Genomic DNA, 18,620 nt, shown 5'->3' with positions numbered 1-18,620 from the left:
GTATCCCGATAAACACACCACCGATTATATCAAATAGATCCCGATCACGTGAGGCGGCTCACGGGAACATGGTATTGAAAATTCAAGAGAGAGAGAGAGAAAGAGAGAGATAGAGAGAGAGAGAGAGACATCTAGCTACTATGGACCCTATGGTCCTAATGGAATTACACAAACATGGTCATGAAGGCAACAAGTTTGATGAAGAAGCCTCTGACAACGGATTCCCCTCTGGCAGAATTCCAGAACAGACCTCCAGATTGGATTTTCACGAAACAGAAACATCCGACGGTGGAAAATTCTTTTAAAAATATAGCGGAAGGTTTCGGTATTTGTAGCATTTTAAGGTGGTGGAATAAGCTTAAGGCGGTTCAGGTGGGCCCCACACGCCCTAGTGGCGCTGCCTAGGTCTTGGGCGCACCGCCTGCAGATGTGGGCCCCCCTATGGCTCCTCATGTTCCTTGCCGAAGCTTTTGGCACTAGATTGGCACTATATTTTGAACATGCTAGATATTGATTTCCTGCCAAACCAAAAACATGCAAGAAAACGGGAACTGACACTAGGCACTAGATTAATAAAATAGTAAAAAGATTACAAAATGTTATAAAAAGTATTTAAAAGTGATAATATAATAGCAGGAAAAAATGTGAATTATATATACGTTTGAGACATATCATTCCCCCCTTGGGGGTGTCATCCCTCGAGGTGTGCATCAGACCGAGGAACTAATGGAAGATTTCGCCGGTGCAGCCGCGTTGCAGTGACACATTGAAGATGTGGAGTCTCAGCAGCATGGCACAACAGGGTCTCGGTAACAGGTGCGTGATGTTGGAGGCGCGTAGGGAGGTGGTGTTGTCTGGCTTCGTGAAAGCGTCAATGATAGGCCTCACATATTCAATGCGCCGATACCTATTCTGAAAATGGATTGGCAGAAGACTGCGGCGGCGGCCTCTGGAGCGCGCGCATGCGGTGCCAGCTGAGAGTCCGCTGGACCAGTTTGTGCCACCGACCAGTCAATGGGCAGCTTGATTGAGGCCTCTGGATTTAGATGTTGGGCGTTTCTTTAAGGTCCCTCGAACATGTGCACTTCCTTCGTCATATTGGTAGAAGTAGCAAGAGAAGTTGCGAAAAATCTGGCTTCAGACTTATTGATGTAACTTTGTAAGGCTTTGTTGAAGAATTAATAAAAAAAGTGATTATGTGCATCGGTCAAGGCAGAGGCTGGAGATTATCATTCTTTTCAAAAAATAGGAATGCGTGAGGATTATACGGCCTTTATAGGATTACTTCATCCTATCATACATATAATCTATACCTAAAAATACAAGAGCTACTGCTTCTTGCGGTACGATACAGAAATTGTTCTCAAAGTTGCAAAATATTATCCATCAATGTCACCTATAAGTGATAAAAAAATGTTTCTCCCAGGGGAATCCCCCGCCGGGGCCGGCCCATGCACTAGGAACCTCCTATACTGCGCTCTCCGCGCTGGGAGAGGACGCAACGTGCCTGTTTGGGCCAACCCATGTTCTGGCGGCCTCCTTATAAAATTTCGTTTTTTTATTTTTCTTGCCTTTTCGTTTTTTCTACTTTAAACAATTTAGGAATTCAAAATTTCTGATTATTTTTTAAAATTGAGAATTTTGAAATAAAAGTAAAATGTTTATTAAATCATAAAATGTTTGTACATTCAAAAAAATTCGTGATATTATAATTTCTTTTGCTTATTAACATTTGAAATTTCGAAAACAAATTTTCAGGAAATAATGAAGTATTCGTGATGTTTTAAAATTTTGTTGTGTTTAAAAAGGTTAATGAAATTGAACAAAATTTTGTCAATTCAAAAAAAATTCCTGAATACAAAAATATCTTAAAAATTAAAAAACTATTCATGACTTACAGAATAGTGTATTCATTCATAAAATGTTCGGTGATTAAAAAATGATCATGCATTTCAAAAATGTTTGTCAGATCAAAAAAATATTCATACATTTCAAATTTGTTCACAAATTTTCAAAACAAGGTTCGTCCATTTCTAGAAATGTTCGCCAATTCTAAAAATTTGTTAAAAAATGTCAAATATTTTAATAAAATGTTTGCAAATAGTATAAAATGTTCATGAATTCAATTTTTTTTATTGATTTTAGAAAATATTTGAATTTTTTTAAAGTGTACATGAATTTGAAAATGTTCACGATTTCAAATATGTCCATGAGTTTAAAAAATGTTCATGATTTCAGGAATTGAGAGTGATAGTGCATCTCGGTGATGCAGCAAAAAGTGATCATAGCCATTCGAGATAGATATTTTTTTCCCTATTGCAATGCACGGGCCCTTTTGCTAGTAGAACATAAAATTCATATTACCGGCAACTAATTACAAAAATGGTGCGTGAGGAGCTCGTAACTTCTTCAGCAAAAAGAAAACATGTTGATATATGGGAAGATTGGTTGTGCATCCATAACTGTTAACTAAATGAAAAACCGATGTAACACAAATGGAAACTGTGAAGACTTATAACTTTAGACAGTTCCTTTATGAAATAAATACTCCGATCGATGATCACAACATGAATTTGTGGTGGTGAGCATGACCATCCACATTTACGGGTTCTTTCTCTTCTTTTCAGCTGATTCTGAGCATGACCATCAGCACCAGTAGTAGTTGCCTTTAATCCATCCGTATCAGAATGAAGCAGCAAGAGCAAAGATAAGGTTGTTGATCTAATATATATTAAAAAACAAACATACAGTACTCCATTGAAGTAGGCAATTGGTAAATTAGCTTGAGTTCCATGGAGCACTTAATTAAAAAAAAATCAAATGTCTAGGTTTAAATTACTTGTCTGCACACTTTCATGGCAAAATATTTTTTATGCGAGTTACAAAAATATGACAAAATCACGTATTTCTAGCACATGTACTATTAACTATAAAAGTACATGACTTTTCTTTACAGCTCACATCAGAGCGTACTTCGTGATGAAATACCACACGCATCTAGTATATATACATCCATATGTACGTGCTATTTATTGTCAGATTGTTTTGAAACAAAAAAAGTTGATTTTTGTTTTGAATGCTCTGGGCTCCATCGAGCCCAAGAGAAAAAAAAATTCACTCTCTATTGAAGTATGATAACTATATAATAGTGTTGCTTCCATTGAGAAATTTAGTGTGCCATTAATTATGCAACAGATCATAAAATTATTTAGCGCAAATTATTTGTCAACCCTCATGGGAGAAGATAACCCTGGAAAAAAAGCAGAGAAATGAAGTCTAGTCCAATCCTAAAATTTCATATTCTTGTTGAAAGTGTTGGTTTGAAAATGAGTTTGGGGGTATAACATAAACCATAGATTTGTTGGTTGGGTCACATTGTGTTATTGCACATGATTTTGGTCCCTGTTTATGGGAATGTCGTAGATGGTAGACAAAATGACTGCCACAAGGCGCATTGCAGATACTAAAGACGATGAGCTTGTTTTCTTCTCTTCAGTAAAACACTATATTCGTCCTTGATATATAATATCTTCACTATAAAATTATTTGCCTGTCGATACAAGGCTAAGCTTGGAGGTTTGACTGTTCGTTTCTTTCCAAACTAAAAGACATAAGTTTGTGCTAAAAAAATTACAATGAGACCAGTAGGACACTTGTTCCTTATAGTTAGGAGCGGCCAACATGATTTTAGTAGATAGGTAATCTCCATACACCTGCAAAAAATAATGATAATCTCCATGATTGTCTAGAAAAAAAACGTGCTTGTATTTTAGTGGTGTTTGGTGTGTGAAGTTCTACAATTCACTCGTTTCTACACACTTGCCACCCTATCCTATCTGTTCTATTATTTCTTTAATGAGAAATCCTAAAAGCTACTTCTTTCGATTATTCAACCCGTTCTCTCTCTTCAACTACTCTAGCTCTAGTTTTCACGAATCGACCCTGCTTTTATAATAATTTCTCTTCTCCCTCTCTATTATCGACTAACTACTTTATTGTGAACCTGGATGTTGCATACATAAACAACACCTGAAGGTAGGTGTGCACCCCGTCCGGTTCAATACTATATACATGATGAGGTGATGAAGTTGTCATATATCACCACACCAAGATGAGAAACATGTTCTTATTTTCCCCTTTGCTGCTTCATCCATTCCATTTCGTAGTCCTTATCCTGATGTTTGGCATGGAAGGTTTCAGGTTGGCCAAAGGTGCTGGGAGTCTGCTTTCCTCAGACCAACCCAAGTCGTGCAGTGATTCTACCAATTCCTGCAAGGCTAGTACATGCACGATTAGTTGCCATGCTCCTCACTCTAGCCAATTAGTGTATATGTGACCTCAACTTAAACCTCGGAACCAAAAAGCCAAACTTAACGCCTCGGTCAGCACCCTACGTCTTCGGCTGATGATAGTTCTTGGTGTGACCAGTGTCCATCAAGTAGCAGGAAGAGGAACTTGCCTGCGTGTGAAGAAATACTGGTAGAGGAAAATCCAGTATTTTTATGAGTGAAAGAGACAAAAAGAATTCGGATGTTAGGTGCCTTTGTGATGAAGAAATTCTGGATCAGATCCTGCTGCGAGGAGAACGAACCGCGGCCGAAGTTGTTGCAGGGAAAAAGCACAAGGGGGTACTTGGGCAGCCAAAGCTTTGCTTTGTGCCACGTGCTCCTGCGTGAGCGTGATGTGTGTTTGGAAATGGAATGCACATAATCTTCTATTGGAATTTTGGGAAAATAACTTGTGTTTTCGTGTGAGGAACAAATGATTGCCAAGCATCCAAGGGAAATGTTGCGCAGCTGCAAAAAGACTAAGGATTCGATTCAGCTGGAACTTTGATATCATCCTAGATTTCTCGTACATACCATGAAATTTTAGGTATCAATCGGCTAAATGTACGACCCTTAGAAACATGACATATTGGGTCCTTTTCAGACAACATGGAGCATATTTATTTTCTTTTATTTCTCTGTTTCAACAAAATCGAACATGGCCAATCCAACGTGCCACTGTGTAGTCAACAAGTAATGCAATCTTGTCTCCAACCATCAACCCGTGGACATGGGCATGTTGCTAACGTGTCATGCCGAAAGCAGACGACACCACGTACAAGCAGTATATAGTGAGCATCTTTCTACTTTTTGTTTTTTGTGTCCATCGTGAAAATCTCACTGCAAGAACAGCGCTTAGGGATGGCGATGCTCTATGGTGTGGGTTGTGTTGATGCTCGTCCACGGTGAAGTCGGAGTCGTTTGCTCGGGGATTAGAGATGGCGATGACGCCGCTGGAGGAGAAGTGATGACGATGACACGTGTGTGCTAGCTCGACGAGGCCCTCTTCGGAGAGGGGTGTATGGGGTATTCTATGTGTGCCGCTCAGCGGATTGTGACGGTTTTCGCCCGGTTTTCCGTTAATTAACTGGGCAATTCTCTTATGCTTAATTAATGGATGAGGCAAATCTTTTGCCTCCGTTTCAAAAAAAAAAAAGAACAGCGCTTGTCGGTGGAAATGTTGTAAAATTCTAATTTGGAGGAATTATCATGCACTCGTAGAATTCTCACCTAAAGGGATATTGCACTGTTTGATGGAGATGTTTGAATAGTCCCATTATTTTGGTTGCACAACCCATCCTTAATAAAAATTTGAGGCCCACGGCACAAGTTCTTATTACAAAACTGCAGTTTGTGATGTACTGTGCTTCATTCACGTTTTCAAGGTAACATTGGATCAGTCAAATCCATATTTTCTGGATCTAGTTTCAAAAGCACTGGACAGCCCGTTATAGAATATTGGGTTGCAGACTCCACATTTATCTTTTTTTTATCGCAATATGCACTTGCCTTGCACAATTTGATGCCCAATTTTGTATGTGCATTGTAGGTTATCCAAACTGTTCCTTTAATGAACAGGTTGCTCAAACTGGAAAAGTATGGACTTGTCTTGCACCTTACTCCATATTGAGTTCTTGCAACTGGACAGGATGAAGAGGTGCTTGATTATATTTTCCTCTCAATACACTTGCACAGGTAACTCGATATAGAAGTTCATGGGTGCCAGCAGCCAGTGGTGCATTTAAAAAAATGAGTAATTACCTTTTCTATCGGGAAAATGTGTTCTACACACTTTGTTTCCACCGAAAGTTACCTTGTTGATTTCAGTTAATCGTTTCTTCTCAAGTTTTGTCAGAACATAACTGCATTACAATATTTTCTATAGAGGTTCCATCATGTCGAAGATAGTCCTTTTGATATAAGTATACCGCCTATAACCAAATTGCCTGTGATGGCTAGAACCAAAACGAATTAGTGTGCCTTATTTCATTGCGCATTTTGTTTCATCCCTATGGGGCTTGCATGTCTCCATGATCTCCTATACTCTTGTAAGATTTTCAGTTTATGTAGTATAAAAACAATCACTTAATAGGATATGCGTCTAACATACAAAGGCTTGGTTTTTTTTGCTTATCCTGTCTGCATCCACCGCCAACTTGCGCGCGCATGTCCACAAACTAGATAGAATGTGTGGGTTCCAAAGAGCTGGCAAGTGATAATGTTAACTAAAGATGACAATGTGGTAATGGACTAGTTAAAAATTACTCCCCAAAAGCCCCAAGTGGAAAGGCCAAAGTTCCAACGCATAAAGAAATCAAACGTGCAGCGGCTTTTCCTTGAGTCTATCAGGCATTGTTGAGAAGACCGAAAGGCCGTTGATCATGCTATTATAGGTCTACTACTCGAATCACTACATGTTCTCCGTCATTTGGCTCAATGTTAAGCGGTTTGACTTTGGTTCGCATAAGTTTGCAGAATTAACGACCGAGTCATCCGCCGCATCGGCTTCTTATTTTCTACTTTCGGAGTTTCCAATCACTACATGTTTACATGTACCAGACGCACATGACTTGAGGGAGGCGCCTGCACACACAGCCCATGGGCTACACAGCCCACGTAGTTGGCTTCGGAAGCCCACATGCACACAATAGGTAGCTTCGCCTTCGTACATCCCACGCGATAGAAGTCGATATGCAGCAGACCGAGAGTTTGGATTGCATTCATAATTGATCCAGTGGCTTATATTTATCTGGGTGATGTGGTTGTGTGAGAGGCCAAGAAAATCAGCTAGTGGGGGGCTCCTATTTAGATATACTCCCTCTGTTACTAAATACAAGTCTTTTAAGAGATTCCACTATGGACTCCATATGAAGCAAAATAAGTGAATCTACACTCTAAAATATGTCTATATACATCCGTATGTAGTTTGTAGTGAAATATCTAAAAAGACTATATTTAGGAATGGAGTGAGTAGAAGATAACATAATGCACCCTAAGACAGGTTTGCATGTTGGGCTGCAAAGTCCACATTTATCCTTTTGGATCTCAATACACATTTCATGTTGGACACCCAATTTTCTGTGCGCTTGGTAGGTTATTCAAATGGTTTATTTAATGGACAGGTTGCTCAAACTGGACAATATGGACTTATAAAAAATTGAGGTGGACCACACAAGCCTTTATAACAAAACTGCAGTTTTTGTTGTGCTTCATTCAGTTTTTCAAGGTAACTTTGGATCTGTCAATTCCATATTTTCTGGATCTAGTTTCCAAAGCATCAGACAACCTCTTGTCTTTTTTGGCTGCAAACTCCACATTTATTTTTTTGGATCTGAAAACACACTTGCCTGGAAGGCCGACCTATTTTGAATAGGCTTTGTAGGTTATTTAAATGGTTCCTTTGATGGACAAGTTGCACAAAGTAGAAAAATAATGAACGTGCACTTGTACCTTACTCGGTATTGAGTTCTTGCAACTGGAGAAGATGAAGAGGTGTTTAAATATATTTTCTTCCCAGTTTTCTTGCAGGGGTAACTTCAGGGATGCTAGTAGCCAGTGGCGTGTTTAAAATTTTTCTAATTATCTTTCCCATCAGAAAAAATATATTGTACACATTATACCTCCATGAATAAATGCACCTTATTTCATTGCGCATTTCGTTTCGTTCGTAGTGGTGAACCAAAAGGCACTACAGCACTGTTGTCCATGCCTGTACATATGGACTTGCATGCATGTCCCCATGATCTCATATACTACCTTCGTCCTAGTTTATTAGTCCCTTTTGTATTCTGTACCAAATTTTTATTCTAAAATAACTAATTTTTTTAATAAATGTCATAAAAAATAATAAATTTGAAACTACGTTTGAATACGAATCCAACGATATAATTTTTTATGACATGCATTAATATTTTATTAGTTAAATCTTTAGTCAAAATTTGACATGAAATATAAAAGGGACTTATAAACCAGGACGGAGGTAGTTCTACTCTTGTATGTTTTTCCTATTTATGTGTAAAAGCAATCATTGGAAGGAATATGAATATAACGGACAAAGCTTGGGTTTTCGTTTATCCTGTCTGCATTCACCGTCAACATGCGCGCGCATGTCCACAAACCCGATAGCATGCGCGGGTTCCAAAGAGGTGGCATGTGATAATGTTAACTAGAGATGATAATGTACTACTGGACTAGTTGAAAATGACTCCCCAAAAGCCCCAAGTGGAAAGGCGAAAGCTCCTAGCACATAAAGAAATCAAACGCGTAGCGGCTTTTCCTTCACGCGATAAGGTGTCGAGTCTATCAGGAATTTGTTGCGAAGACCGAAAGGCCGTTGATCATGCTATTATAGGTCTACTACTCCATGTTCTTGCTCTATTAGGGAAAGACATGTCAATGTCCTTTGGCTCAATGTTGAGCAGTTTGACTTCTGTTCGCAGAAGTTTGCAGAATTAACGACCGAGTCATCCGACGCGTCGGCTTCCTATTTTCTTCTTTTGGAGTTTCCAATCGTTGCATGTCTAGATCTACCAGACGCACTTGACCAGACGGAAGCGCCCGGTCGTCCAGACCTCCACAGCGTGGGCCGCCACTGCAACGCAGCCGCGGACCATTAGCGCTCGATGACCACCAGACGCGATCAGCTGGCCTGCACCGCTGCGCGGCAGTTTCCGGGCTCTCCGTTGCCTGTGCATGCGCGTGGACGACATGGCCGGCAGTGGCATGCATGTCCGTGTGCATTCGTGAACTCCGTAGGTAGTGCTATGTAGGAGTAGGTACGCACATGGCTGGTAATAACTAACGATTTGCGCCTACGCTGTTCACACCATTTGCGTTGTTGGAGCACGTTGATTAACCATTTGCGTCTATTCTGTTCACATCATTTGCGTTGTTGGCACATTGACTATCATGTCCGGCAACGGGACGCGGGGTCCCGCACAAGTCCCGGCAAAGCCGGGACCGCACGCTCGAGGATTTCGTCGTGAGGGCATCTCCAGCCGTTGGCCTTTCCAGGAGGCGTTTTTTTCGCCGCCTGGGGGGCTGCCGGCGAAGATTTTGACCCTTGGACGAAATATTTCCCAGCCATCCCCCCACCCAAGATGCATTTCGAGGATGCGTGGCGGCATCGCAGCTCGACACCGTCTCCAGCACCATCGAGGACGCCTGCCACCGTCCGCTGCACGCTCCTTGGCACGGGCCTCGCCGCCGCGTACCACCATCCCTCCTTGGCACCGCATGTGCAGCAGCCACACCGCCCGCGAGGTCAACGAGCGAGGAGAGGAGGGAGGAGGAAGGAGGAGGAAGGGGGGCGCCTGGCCGCGCCCGCGCGCGCCCTCCGTGGCCGGCGCCGACGAGGACGGAGAGGAGGAGCTCCTACGGCGGCCACCCCGTCCCGCGCCCACGCCTCGCCGCCCCGGCCACAACCACGCCGCGCCGTCCCGAGCAGGCGGAGGCCACCCCGTCCGCGCCTCCCGCGCCCACGCCATCCAGGCCACATGCGTGCGCTTCCAGCTGGCAGGCAACGCGGGGCCGTCGCCGCGCCCGGCAAGGTCGCGTTCGAGCTCCGGTGGAGCCGCGCCCGTCATCGGTGGCAGGTACCTGCCGGTGCCGGTGCCGTCCGACGTGCAGCCGCTGGAAGGAGGAGGGGTCGTCGTCCGTCTCCGCATCGACAAGGAGGTCAGGGTCAAGGCGAGGAGGAGCACCTGTTCCCGTGCCTGGCCGCCTCCGTGCCTGTTCCAGCGCCGCAGACAGGGACGGGCCCAGCGCCACAGATGGGGACGGCAACGAGCGGCGCGGCCTGCCGGTGCTGGAGTCAAGGACGAGGCGGCGCGTGGAGGAGCAACACTGCAGGGGAGGCCCGCGATGCAGCTTGGGCTCGTCGAGAACAGGACGCCATGGACGAGAAGGACGCCATGGACGAGCTCCCCGCCTCCCTGCTCCGGCGCCCTCCCCGCGGGCTCTGGCGCCCGCCCGCCGTGACGCCCCCCGTGCCCCAGCTCCGGCGCCCTGCTCGCCGCGCCCGTTCCATCCCGTGTGCGCCAGCTTCGGTGGGTGGGGGATGGGGGAGCGTGAGCACGTGGGTGGGCCTGCAGAAAAGAGAGGGAGAGAGAGAGAGGAGAGAGGGAGTTGAGACACTGAAAGTGGGCCATTTGCATGCAAAATAAGAGTGCCGGCGTCCCCAGCTGCCTCCCTGGGGGCTGGGTTTCGCCTGGTCGCGCCGGGCGTGTTTTTCCTCGAATCCGGCGAAAACTGAACTCTTGGGGTGACGAGTGGGAGGAATTTTACTCGCCGGCAGTGAAAAAATGCCTGGGGAGGCCTTCCTGGGGGCGCGGCTGGAGATGCCCTGAGGGTGGCGGAGCTAGGGGCCTCCCAGCGTCTTCTCCTCGCCGGGCGTTCGCATCGCCGGACAGGGCTCAAGGAAGGTGGCGGCTCAGATCTGAGTTCGGACGGCTTTGTCGCAAACAACAATGACGGAATGGGATGTGGCCTCTAGATAGGGATGCGTCTACCAATGCGGTTACGGCCGGGGCGGTGATGGATGATATGCAACGGGTCACACGGTTCCCCGTTGGCACCACCGTGTTCGATCGTTCGCGTCAGGCCCTCTTTGTTGTTCAATACAATGTCCATATGAGTTGCCTATCATGATTATTGTCCATGATGTATTATTTTTTGAAGTTCATATTGTGTTGATGCCTGATGTTTAATTTATAGATGCATTATTTTCTCAAGTTATTTATCTTCTCTTGGCAAGTTTAGATGGGTAATCAGTAGTGGGAGACGTGTGCATTAGTTGGATCAATCTTGTAAATAACTATCGCGGTGACAATTACTGAAAATGGCTTGACTTTTATTTGCCACCAAAAATCAATGTTGGTATGGGGCTTTTAATAAAATTACGCAATCGACAATATGTCCAACTCATAATTGGTAAATTTGAGGGTTCAATTCCCACTGGATGCACACTAACGGGATCTTGCTTAGAGGAAGGGTCTCCATCCATAGATTTATGACCATGATCGGTGATTTTCTATTTTGACCAAGACCATCCCATTGGTTAGTGTTGTTGGGGGCACAAGTAAAGTTTTATTTGTATTATTGTAGAACTTAATATTGGTGTACGAGACTTGTACCTTCATGGATTGGTAGCTTGCTTTCTCACTAAGGAAAAATCTTATTGCTTGTTACAAACCCTTGCACTTGAGGATCACTAGTTGTTAGGGTATAAACTAGCAATCAACACTCGTCAAGGCGGGATGGTGCCCGAAGGCCACCACAACTCCATTTGTGTGGACTCAGACTCCGAGCGATCCTAGAGCACAACCGTCACCCCTAAATTGGTGGTCATGGCCCTTGTGACCGATGCATCTCCTCACTCGGTTGTGCCGCACCTCGGCACCTTTCTTAGCGCTATGCTCGATAGATCCTCTGCGTGATGAGGTCGTGGCCGCTCCCTCTATCATGAAGGGCAAACAATCGATGGTCTCGCCTTCTTCTCCATGTAGTACAAGCCTGTAGGACAGAAGGTGTGATGGGTGAATCACAACTATGCAAAAAGGCGCGCCTCTAACCGCGGCAAGGAACTTGGAAAACACATGCAATCCGCGTCCTAAATTTTTTGTCTGGAATGCATATTCTAATGAACACTTTGTTTTGAAACATGAATAGTAGGGGAAGCCCTACTATAAGTTTCCATTAAACAAAGAAAGGAAATTTGTGTACAGGAATTACATCATTTACAAGGAGGGTTTCAATCTCCAAAGAAGAGGAAGACAAAAATTCAAAATTACAAGGTGATGGATATACAGGTTAGTAATGGATCTTCGTCAGAAGGATTAACTCTATGGGCAACCAGACACATGTCCTTCATAAAAAGAGGGCTGCTTGTGCTTACGTTATTTTCATATATTCCAAAGAACTAAGGAAGTAATCTGCATGAAGTAAGGACCACCAAAAAGGCTATTAGAAACATAGAACATTTGGTATAGATCGCCATTGGAGGTCCATGGAAATCCCTACACGGCCTCAATAGTGCCAGGCAAATCTACAATTGAAGAACATATGTTCTCTGGTTTCTAAAGATTTGCATGGCAAAGAACAGATTATGATGAACACTTAGCGATAGACGATGATTCGGGGTTAGATTATACTCTGTACTGGGTTTGAGAGTGGTAGATCTGTTTGTGATCTATTCATGAGAGATAGCATAGGCAGCCTTGCAGAGGCGGATGCAAAGAAAGAGGAAGAGGAACATGCAGCCGCTACGATCAGTCACTTTTTAATAATCCAATGGTTAAGATTGCTTTTACCTCTAAGAGGTAAGATAATGTTAATAATTACTAGTAATGTGTACGTGCCACGCACATTGATATGAGGTAGAGTATTAATTAAGAGTTCAGAAAAATAAAAACTCTTAATTGCATGCTCATATTAGAGAGCAATTTTTAGGAAATGTATGATATTAATTACTCCCTCCGTTCCTAAATATAAGTCTTTGTAGAGATTTCAATAGAAACTACATACGGATGTATATAGACATATTTTAGAGTGTGGATTCACTCATTTTGCTCCGTATATAGTCTGCATTAAAATCTCTTAAAAGATTTATATTTAGGAATGGAGGGAGTATAACATTAGTGCCATTGTAAATATTTGGTATGATATTGATTCCATGATAAACATGTTGAGCCCTCACCACTGAAGCAATTTAGGTTGTTTGGTCCAGGTGATTTGATGGCCGAGATTACTTGGATCTGCCCCTTTCGATCTTTTTATCTTTGTACACTAGTAAATGCGTACGTGCATCATGTTCATATTTTGGAGAATATTTTTTTATAGATATTTGGTACAATATTAATGGCACGTTGATATTAGGTAATATATTAATTGCACAGTAATTACGAGATTTTCCTGATATCGATATTTTGTATAATATTTATTGCATGTTAAATGTGTTGAGTGCTCACCATTGAAGAAATTTTGGTCGTTAGATTGACATGAATTGATGATTGTGATTACTTGAATATGCACCTTTAAGTATTTTTATCTTGGTATACTAGCAAATGTGTATGCGCAATGTACACCCATTTTTGGAGAATATTGTTTAGAGATATTTGGTAGAATATTAATTGCACAGTGATACTAGGTAATATATTAATTTCATGGCAATTATAAGATTTTCTCCGATATTGATATTTTGCATAATATTTATTGCATGATAAACACGTTCACTGCTTGCCATTGAAGCAATCTTTGTCATTCGATTGTCATGAGTTGATGGCCCAGATTACTTGGATATGCATGTTTAATTCTTTTTATCTTGGTATACGAGTAAATGTGTCACGTTCATATTTAGGGAATACTTTTTGAGATATTTGGTAGAATATTAATTGCACGTTGATATTAGGTAATATATTATTTGGACGATAATTATGAGATTCTCACTGATATTGATATTTTTGTATAATATTTATTGCATGTTAAACATATTGAGCTCTTGTCATTGAAGCGATCTTGGTCGTTGGATTGCCATGAATTTATGGCCGAGATTAGTCGGATATGCCCCTTTGAATATTTTTATATCTTGGTATACTAGTAAATGCGTACGTGCAATGCACGTTCGTATTCGGAATTTTTTTAGAGATATTTGGTATAATATGAATTGCATGTTGATATTAAGTAATATATTAATTGCATGGTAATTAGGGGATTTTCACTGATATTGATATTTTGTATAAATTTTATTGCATGCTAAACATGTTGAGTGCTCACAAATAAAGCAATTTAGGTCGTTGGGTCCATGTGATTTGATGACCGAGATTGTTTTGATTAGCCCCTTTGAGTCTTTTTATCTTGGTATACTAGTAAATGTGTATTTGCAATGCACACTCATATTTGGAGAGTATTTTTATAGAGATATTTGATATAATATTAATTGCACATTGATATTAGGTAATATATTAATTGCGTGTTAATTATTGGATTTTTACTGATATTGATATTTTGTATAATATTTATTAGATGCTAAACATATTGAATGCTCACCATTGAAGCAATCTTTGTGGTTGGATTGACATGAATGGATGGTTGAGATTAGTTCAATCTGTCCCTTTGAGATTTTTCTTATATTGGTGCAGATATAGATAGATAGATGCAAGGACTATTATGTACTTTTTTAATTCTACAAATAATAAAAATTAGAGGAAAGATACCAACTTTGCTCGTAAACTAAGAAAGGGATTATAGTGTCCCGAAGGTAAATGCGGGAAGAAATGAAAACTCTAATTAATGTTATACGTACTAATCTTTTTATAGCATTTAATTTTATACTACTAATCAACCCTAGAGTGTTTAGCTTTGTATTTTCGTGACGGTCAAAAAATCTTACTGTTTTTCTGTATTTGCTAGTCGAATTTACCCTGGAATGATCGACGGCAGGGATTACACGGCCACACCTTTGCGTATTCTATTCTGGCATCTCTCTCGTTTCCCCTGCGCGCTCGGGAGTAGACGCGGCAGCAACCCACAAGAGTTTCTAAAAATAAGCTGCCCACAAGAACAGCGACCTCCACCTCCTCACCTTCCGCTAAGGGTCGTCCCCTAGCTGCCCCCAATTCTCCACCGTCTTCTCACCTCCAAAGAAAGGTCCGGTCGCCATCAATCCACGGGCGTGCTTAATATAATCCGATCAAACAGGAGTGCTTACTTACTAAAAGAGAAATCAGAAACGGCGATCGGCCACGAAACCAGCTGCAGCCCCACTCCTTTCACGTGTCGTCATCTTTGTTTGACCGCTACTAATCCGGCGAGACGCCAGCGGAGACGCGGGGACGATGAGCGGCGGCTGCCCCTAGGCCTCCCCTCCCCTCCCCTCCCCCACCCCCGCTGCTATATAACTGGACCCTTCCTCCTCCAGATGTCAGAATCCCACCCGACATCCTCCCCCACCCTCCAGCAAGTCTCGTCTCTCTCATCCACACCTCCTCCTCTTCCTCCGCTTCGTCCCTTCTCGAGATGGACCCCGCCGTTGAGCGCCTCAAGACCGGCTTCGAGAAGTTCAAGACCGAGGTCTACGAGTAAGCCCCCATCCTACCGCTAAGACCAACAAATCCTCCTCCTCGATCATGTTTTGGTTCGACTTTCTTGAGATTATCCAGTTCTGTCTTCTTAACCTGATTATTCTCTCGCCATGGCAGCCAGAAGCCGGATCTGTTCGAGCCCCTCAAGGCCCACCAGTCACCCAAGGTATACATACATACAATCTGATTGTCTCATGCTGGCAACGAACTCTTGGTTGCTTGTTCCGCCGTTCGGCGTCCGATCCTGGATAAACTCCGCCGCGGGTTTGGGGTCGGGTGCCCATAGCATTTCCTGTCATGGTCAAAGTAGATTAGATTAAGAAATGGAAACGGCTGCTTTGTCCTAATTGAACGTGCCATTGCCGGCCACTTGATACTAGGATACGTACTGTGAAACCAGCCAGCAAGAGGGAGAATCCTATGATGCAATACAATTTTGGATTCAACTTCCTATTTAACGCCCACACCGGTCATGAACCTCCGACAAATTGGATCATGCATGCCGACATGCTTTGCTAAAGACGCCCACGGGTATTGTCATGATATATGATTTGGCTTATTGAGATGTCACCGTCCTTATCTCTTTGTGTTTGTGTCTTGTGGACAATGGATATAAGGAATATTCTTCTTTTCTTTCCTTCCTGCTTTTCCTTTTATAAAGGAGGAATAATAGCTAGCTAGGACAACTTATTCGTTAAGAATCTTGCAAGTAGTACAATTTCTCCCTCTCTTTGAGATTCTCAATTGGCGTGCTTGCTAATGCCATGGTGGGTTGTTGACGCTCCACTTGATAAAAATTGGACCAGCAACCGCCGTGTTGAATTACCGGTCCCACATCACTCATTTTCTTCTTAGAAAATAGGCGCCGCTCCGCACTATCACATTTGAACATAAGTTTTTTTATGAATGTCCATTTTGGAACCTTCATCATCTTGGCACCGGCCGGCCGCGTCAGACCGCACAAACAAGAACCGTGAATAGGGCATAAAGTCATCCATGGCTGTGGCCCTGCCGTTCTGCGTACATAATTAAGCAGGCTCTACACTACCATGGAAGTGCTATCAATCCGAGGAGCAACTTGCAGACCCGGGTGGGCCTGTATTCCATTCTTGATAACTGGCCGATAGATGATCAATCGTCCGTCGGGTCTGCTGTCACGGGTCATAATCAAGTCTTTATTCGGTAGTTTGGTGCTCTGGTCTTGCGACGGAAGAACCTTGCCGCTACTAACTTTGCCCGCCTTTTATGATGTCGCAAAAGCAAAATTTATTTCCGGTTTTCTCCTGCCGGACCGAATAAAAAGCAATCCGGCACAGAATGTCAAAAGTGGCAGTGCTGTTTCAGAAACGTGCACTCCACCTATCACGCCATTTTGCCATCAGCATATGTGCTTGTTTGCTTCACCCGGCTGGCTAATGCGGCTAAGCCATAATAGAATAGCGTGTCTGCTTATCTGCAACAACTGTGAAATGTTCTCATATGTTGGTGCCTTTTCTAGAAAAAAAAAACTGTGAAATCTTGTAGTTAAAAAACATAAAAAAAACAATGAAATGTTGTTAACTAAAAACATTTGGTTGTGCAGTACATGGTGTTCGCGTGCGCTGACTCGCGTGTGTGCCCATCGGTGACCTTGGGCCTGGAGCCCGGCGAGGCCTTCACCGTCCGCAACATCGCCGCCATGGTCCCGTGCTACTGCAAGAACAAGCACACTGGTGTCGGGTCGGCCATCGAGTATGCCGTCTGCGCCCTCAAGGTCGAGTTCATCGTGGTGATCGGCCACAGCCGCTGCGGCGGGATCAAGGCCCTCCTCAACCTCAAGGATGGCGCCGATGACACCTTGTAAGTTTGTAGAGGAAAACATGGGTCGAATCTGAATGAAGCTTTATGTTCGTATGTTTCTAACTGGAGCTGCTTGGTTGGTATCTATCAGCCACTTCGTCGAGGACTGGGTCAGGATCGGGTACCCGGCCAGGAAGAAGGTGAAGGATGAGTGCTCCGAGATGCCTTTTGAGGAGCAGTGCGGTGTCCTGGAAAAGGTTCGTCTGTTCGCACCATTGGCCATCTACCATTTTGTACTTTGCATGTCAATGAGTTGATTAACTCGTTGACCAACAGATGATATGTTTCTGAACCGTTCGTTTTCGTTTCTGTAGGAGGCCGTCAACGTGTCGCTCCAGAATCTGAGCACCTACCCGTTCGTCAAGGAGGGTGTGGCCAACGGAACCCTCAAGCTGGTCGGCGGCCACTACGACTTCGTCTCCGGCAAGTTCGACACATGGACGCTGTAAATTAATCTCGCCACCCATCGCTCAACTCCTACAGACACATACATGGTACATATATCATATCAAATATACCGTGGGACTGATCCATCGATGTGAATGCCATGGAGCATGCACCTGCTCGTTATTTTCCAGCAGTAGTGAACGCTGGATGGCTGGATGTCAATTTTGTAATAAGGGGTCAAATCTCCCGATGCGGGATTATTGTAAAAATATTACTGTGTGATGCATAATTTGATCGCCATGTGATCAAAAGACATCAGATGCAATTTCATTCATATTTTCATCAAGAGTTTACCTTCGTATTACCTTGTGCTCTTATGGTTTTCCTTTAGCTATGTTGTGTGGCATTGGCTAGTTGTTTCAAACTTTCCTTGGACGAACAAATGACCGTTCTAGATATGGACCTTTGCGATCTGCGCATTCATAGGCGCATATGGACTGTTAGACGGTACAAACAGTACATGGCTGTAGTGACTACCTATGAGACCTAAGCTCCTAAGGTTTTGCTTTCCCTATGATGTGAGCCACTGGCTAGCTGTTTCAGACTTTAATGTGAGGAACAGACTATCGTTCTAGACCCGCCAAAACCCTAAATTTTCTTAGATGAACACATTAGTTTGTATAACTAATAAGGACCTGAGTTTGCTCGAAAATCGAAATTGCAAACACCACCATACCCAACTGAAAGCTTTGAGGTCTTGCACGACTATTGACATTGACACTGAAAAATGACAGTCGGTGATTTACATTTATGTGTTGGAACTATTTTTTTTTTCATTTTACAAAGGGATGGCGTTTCTAGGCTAATTTCATCGGTGCCTCACAAGTGGTATGGTAGTTCTACGGCATTTATGTAGTCATGGGATGTCACCTTATGTCCGAGGGGTCTCAGGGGGTGTTTGTTTTCATGGACTTTTTTGTGTAGGGAC

The 18,620-nt window shown here is 43.2% G+C and overlaps 1 protein-coding gene across 1 annotated transcript; it reads left to right on the top strand.

Annotated features, from left to right (window-relative positions):
* The first annotated feature begins 15,232 nt into the window (after positions 1 to 15,232).
* LOC119337475 (carbonic anhydrase, chloroplastic-like) lies at positions 15,233 to 17,978 on the top strand. Its single transcript, XM_037609626.1, has 5 exons — positions 15,233 to 15,403; positions 15,524 to 15,572; positions 16,989 to 17,245; positions 17,337 to 17,442; positions 17,560 to 17,978. Exons 1-5 carry the CDS (start codon positions 15,342 to 15,344, stop codon positions 17,692 to 17,694), a joined length of 609 nt encoding a protein of 202 aa, XP_037465523.1. The 5' UTR covers positions 15,233 to 15,341; the 3' UTR covers positions 17,695 to 17,978.
* Positions 17,979 to 18,620: the final 642 nt, after the last annotated feature.

This window comes from Triticum dicoccoides, chromosome 7B, assembly GCF_002162155.2.
Source record: "Triticum dicoccoides isolate Atlit2015 ecotype Zavitan chromosome 7B, WEW_v2.0, whole genome shotgun sequence".
Lineage (NCBI taxonomy): Eukaryota > Viridiplantae > Streptophyta > Magnoliopsida > Poales > Poaceae > Triticum > Triticum dicoccoides.
Note: the sequence above shows the minus strand (reverse complement) of the source record. Positions and strands in the feature narration are given on the sequence as shown.

What these genes read in the sequence shown, in the direction of transcription:
- LOC119337475 (XM_037609626.1), top strand. Translation starts at nt 15,342, where the DNA reads ATGGACCCCGCCGTTGAGCGCCTCAAGACCGGCTTCGAGAAGTTCAAG. An exon ending in AGGCCCACCAGTCACCCAAG is followed by an intron (nt 15,573 to 16,988) that starts GTATACATACAT and finishes TTGGTTGTGCAG; the next exon opens with TACATGGTGTTCGCGTGCGC. An exon ending in GATGGCGCCGATGACACCTT is followed by an intron (nt 17,246 to 17,336) that starts GTAAGTTTGTAG and finishes GGTATCTATCAG; the next exon opens with CCACTTCGTCGAGGACTGGG.